Source organism: Anopheles ziemanni, chromosome 3 (assembly GCF_943734765.1).
Source record: "Anopheles ziemanni chromosome 3, idAnoZiCoDA_A2_x.2, whole genome shotgun sequence".
Taxonomy (NCBI): Eukaryota; Metazoa; Arthropoda; class Insecta; order Diptera; family Culicidae; genus Anopheles; species Anopheles ziemanni.
In genome coordinates, this window is record NC_080706.1 from 47,039,666 (window position 1) to 47,044,494 (window position 4,829).

At 39.2% G+C, this 4,829-nt stretch overlaps 1 protein-coding gene across 1 annotated transcript; it reads right to left on the reverse strand.

The window, feature by feature from the left end:
- Positions 1 to 2,591: 2,591 nt before the first annotated feature.
- LOC131284878 (vascular endothelial growth factor receptor 1-like) lies at positions 2,592 to 4,342 on the reverse strand. The gene is made up of 3 exons (XM_058313737.1): positions 3,889 to 4,342; positions 3,354 to 3,779; positions 2,592 to 3,274 (listed from the first exon to the last, which is right to left on the reverse strand). The coding sequence occupies exons 1-3, from the start codon at positions 4,340 to 4,342 to the stop codon at positions 2,592 to 2,594; spliced, it is 1,563 nt and encodes a 520-aa protein (XP_058169720.1).
- Between the last annotated feature and the right edge of the window lie 487 nt (positions 4,343 to 4,829).

The window sequence follows — 4,829 nt, forward strand, 5'->3', positions numbered from 1 at the left end:
GAAGTCATGTGTATTTTGATCCACGATTGTACTTGATACCGAAAGTAACAATCGTTTCCTTTATCGTAATCTACATGCGAGTTTGCATTGGTGCAACAACAGCGGTAATCGCTGTTTCTATGCTATGCGTTTATCCTAAACTTTACTCGTGGTTGTTCTGTGTTAGACCAATAAACCTTTTCTGACCAATTCAAGCATTTTATGGCCAACTTTGTTGGTTATTTGTTCCTTCCTTTACTTTCATTTTCTTGTCTGTGTGGTCTGTGTGTAAATTTTATATTTTGACATGCCAATTTGAGAACCGATTTTTTAAGTCGAACGAGACCTATCGTCCGTCCGTAACAGGTCTGAAACTTTCACAACTTCATTGTTACTATTCACTTATACTACTAAAAATATTAGTTTCCGGCTGACGCTACTAGAGGCGCCACAGTAGCGCGCTTTCTTTGGCTCAATTTACTATAAGACAGGCTTTACGTGCTGAGAAATTTTGTTTTAATTATTTATCTTCATAATTTACCTACGTTTCAGATGAAACCATCATCAAACGATATGAACAAACTGACTTTAAAAGGTAAGGTGGTTTACCAACTTGTTGGATTTATCTTAGTGCTCTTTTTTAGTCCAAATAATTGACGTGGTTGCCAATTGATTTCATGTCAATTATGCCAGGCTTCTGCCTGCGAAATGCTGCATATCTTTATGCTACAAATGTAATAAAATCAAGGATAGTAGCCGACACTGACGGTAAAGTTAGTTCTGCTCTGAATTCAAGGCACGCATACCATCTGAAGCTCTTCAGGCTATTATCATCTCTTTTTTTATATTGCTTTTATTTTTGTTTGTCTTCGTGCAACACTGGATTCATTTATCAATATTTAATTAATGTGGGACTTCACGAGATGCTGAGTTGAATCAGGCGTGCCTTGCGTATGTGCAGTCAACAGTTTTGCTCCCGTTTAGTTCACAAACTCGAAAAAGAGCATTTTCTAGCACAAACAAATTGCTAACCAGTTGGTGGAATGCCTGATTCTTCCTCCGAAAGCTGCATATTGTACAGCCGTAGTCGCCATACAGCCAACCATTTTCAATGGATCTGAGTATCGCTTTCCTGCGAAATAAAAAGTTAGTTTTCAGCTAAGTTGATCGGTATGACACTGATGCAGAAGGAACATTATTCCGATGAGAAATACAAATAATTTTTGAAACATAGTTCTTCAGAAATGACAAATTTGAAAGGGAATTTATTTTGACGATACGATTATCAAAATACAAAGTATTTCTATTCCCATAGTAATTTTATTGTTTTTTAATCTGATACGATTAAACGAACAGTCATGATGAATGAAACGTAAAATTTTGCAATACGTTGCCAACCAAAGCCCTTTCTCGCAGATTTAACGCATTTTTCTATTTGTTTTATCATTTGGTTTTGGTTTGCCACGCACCATAACACGAATCAAATTGTCGGTTGCTGGCGCTGATTGCATACCGGACAAGGCCATCCGCGACAGAAAGAAGAGTTGAACAATAACCTGCCGAAACCATTGAACAAGGGCGCAAACACGTCAGTTTTGCGTCACACCGTCGCGATGCGGTCTTCCGACTCCCGACATGTCTACCAATTGCCAATATTTAGTTTGTAGCAGTATGTTTGGCAACCAAAATACGAATGTTCACGTGATGCCAAACTAGAAATCGAGAACAGAAGACAGAAAAAAATGTGTAGTTAAAAGTGAAAGAATAGTATGACCTGATAGATTTCGTTTTGTTCATGCTCACCTTTGAATAAACGGAAAAGATTGGACAAAATTGGTACAAATCAGAATTTTTTTATTGCATAGAAATTGTCAAAGGCCAGATGTCCGAGAATGGGTACTGTTCGTCAAATATTTTGAGTGTCCTAGGCAGAAAAGTTGCTCGCATATTCGTTTTTATTGCAAACGTGTTGTGCTGTACGATACAATTTTTGTCGCTCTCTTCACACCAGTTTGTATCGCAACAAAAACAATCCCCATCGTTCGGATTAATGTAAGCTGCAACGCCTATAGAGAAGATTTGTCAACCTTGTTTTGCTTATAGGTATATTTTCAACTGGCTTCCAAATTGGATCTTGATTAAAAAGTTTTGAATGATTGGTTACAACGAAAACTTCAAACGTACGTGTGCATTTTATTTTCTAAATCATGTTTTGAGTTATTTTTGAATGTTTCAACAACAAATTTACGTTCACCTAAATGTTGCGCTTTGATTGGCCTTCATTCTTTGTTCAACTCATCGTTTTATTATGACCCAGTAAACAAGAAATAGCACAAGTTTTTCAGAAAACACACTCAGGAAACAAGTAAAACGCTCATTTAAAAATTACGAGGAAGATTGAATTAAAGTTATAATATAATATAAATAAAATTCATCGAATAAATATAATTCATCAAACTTAGAATACAAGCGACTCCCCAGCAAGATACTGTTCGATGCTACTAAACTACCATTTTGTTTCGCACTATCAATATCGTAAGATTAATGTGCCTGATATGTTGCAGCACGATTTTGATAAAGAATAACCCGTTTAACAACAAACCCGCCATCCCTCAATTTACAATTCGCATATTTACAGGAAGAAGGGTTTTAAGTTCCTCTGACAGTGTCTCAAACGTGGGCCTCAATTTAGGATTCGCGTCCCAACATAGCAGCATGCGTCCGTACATTGCCTCGTCCGAGTATTTCGGTCGCTCCATACGGAAGCCTCCGAAGAGCATTGAGGCCAATACATTTTCTTTATAAACTTCGTTGTACGGAATCGATCCTAGTGAGAATAGCTCCCACAGGAGCACACCGTAGGCCCAAACGTCCGATTTGGTGCTAAATACTTGATCGGCAATAGTCTCGAGGGCAAACCACTTGAAACGATCGATGGTGGGATGCTTCTGGTAAAAATTTCTAAGCTGTACGTTTCGCATCACCCCAAAGTCACTGATTTTAGCCACATATTTGTTGGTCAGAAGTATGTTTCGCGCCGCCAAGTCACCGTGTAGCACGTGTTTGGATGCCAGATATGCCATGCCATCTGTGACCTGAGCCGCCCAGTGGATGAGGTGATTGGTGGTGAACACTCTCGGTTTGCCAGTTCTGGTGCGCCTTTGGTTCGACTTTAGCGACGATTTGGACTCGGAACCAACCATATTATGACAGTGAACGAACCCTTCTACGTTGTTTCTCAAAAAGCTTTCAATGTTACCGTGTTCACAAAATTCGTAGATGATCATTAGCTCTCCTGTAAAAAATATTATATTTTGGTGGAAAAATAAATAACTTAACCAACCAAAGCGGTCTCTTTCTTCTCAGCTACTTACTCTTTTTGATGTCTCTGGTAACGGCTCCGAAAAAATTAACAATGTTCAAATGGTGCCCAACTTCAATCAGCACCGTCAGATCCGAAAGCAGCATGTGCAGCACAGCATCTCCTATTGTTCTTTTCGCCATTTTCACCGCGACGGTTGTTGATGGTTCGAGTGGTAGGATGTTTTCAGCCTGCGCCATAAACACGGTTTCAAACGTTCCCTCTCCGATCACGTTACCCATTGTCAGCTTTTCTTTGGAAAACTCATATTCCAGTGGTATGAGGTGTCGGTCGTCATCAATAAGGAACTCATCTTGTTCCACCGTTACGGTTCGTACTGATCCTGTACACTTACTTATCAGTACACAACCGATTGCTATAATGACAACTGATGCTGTTGCTATCGTGTACGGTAGGTACGCGGTAAAAACTGACGATTCTGGTAAAATTAAAAAAAAAACTAGTGATAACCTTGTTGTCCACGAATTCCAAAAGCAGCTTCTTCAGTTTTGCAACAAAAAACAAAATAAATAAATTGAAACACTTACTGTGGACAACAATGTTGAGCTGATAAGAGCTAATAACGCCAGTCACATTAACGCGTATGATAAACCGGCCTCCACCGTCCGCCAGTATTGACAGAATAGTAAAAGACACTGTTTGATCAGTCTCATGCTGTCGGCACTTACCGTGGACGTTGAAAAAGTCGCAAAACGATGTGTTACTTTCGTGCACTACGCTCACGTCAAAGTCGAACTGACGATGGTATACATTGAGTGAAAATTCTCCACCCTCGACAACGTTCAGCTCTCCCGACGGGTAGTTTTTGTTCGGCACGAACGTTCCCTGGCCCCAGGGCTCAACACGCACGAGGACTAAAAAAAATAACTTATACTCCGTTTTGTTCGAGCTGTTGACCCACGAACAATTGTACAAGCCAGCATCTCCGATTAAGGCAGATTCAATCACTAAAGTACCGTTTTCTTTCCTAAAATGAGTCATGTCGGATATTTCCTGCAATGAAAAAGCGTTAATTATTGATTATCATGAATCTGATTTCAAGGGTAGCGTAAAACAAACCGTCGGCGGCATTTGCCAGCTTTGTTGGTAGAACCAGTGGATCTTAGTTCCATTGAGTATGTCTTGTCTACCGCAGGGAAAATTAACAGTTTCCAATTCCGCGTTTATTTGAGGATCAATTGGGTCTGCTTGTTCTTGAAGCGATGAAACTGGACGAAAATGTAAAACTGATTTTTACATTTCAATAAATGATTTTTAATTTGAAACCTACTTACCGATAACAAAAATGGAGAGCGTCGAAAGAAAACGAATGATCAATAAGTTGGCCATCACCGCAAAGTTTTACTTTCGAATCAAATAGATTTTTTAACTTTTCTCAAAAACATTCGTTACACATGGCAGAGACAGAACTACTCGCTACAAACTGTAGGTCAATACTGAACGACCAATCTTATTAAGTTGTGTAGGA

What these genes read in the sequence shown, in the direction of transcription:
- LOC131284878 (XM_058313737.1), bottom strand. Translation starts at nt 4,342, where the DNA reads ATGACTCATTTTAGGAAAGAAAACGGTACTTTAGTGATTGAATCTGCC. An exon ending in GCTCAACATTGTTGTCCACA is followed by an intron (nt 3,780 to 3,888) that starts GTAAGTGTTTCA and finishes TAATTTTACCAG; the next exon opens with AATCGTCAGTTTTTACCGCG. An exon ending in TACCAGAGACATCAAAAAGA is followed by an intron (nt 3,275 to 3,353) that starts GTAAGTAGCTGA and finishes TATTTTTTACAG; the next exon opens with GAGAGCTAATGATCATCTAC.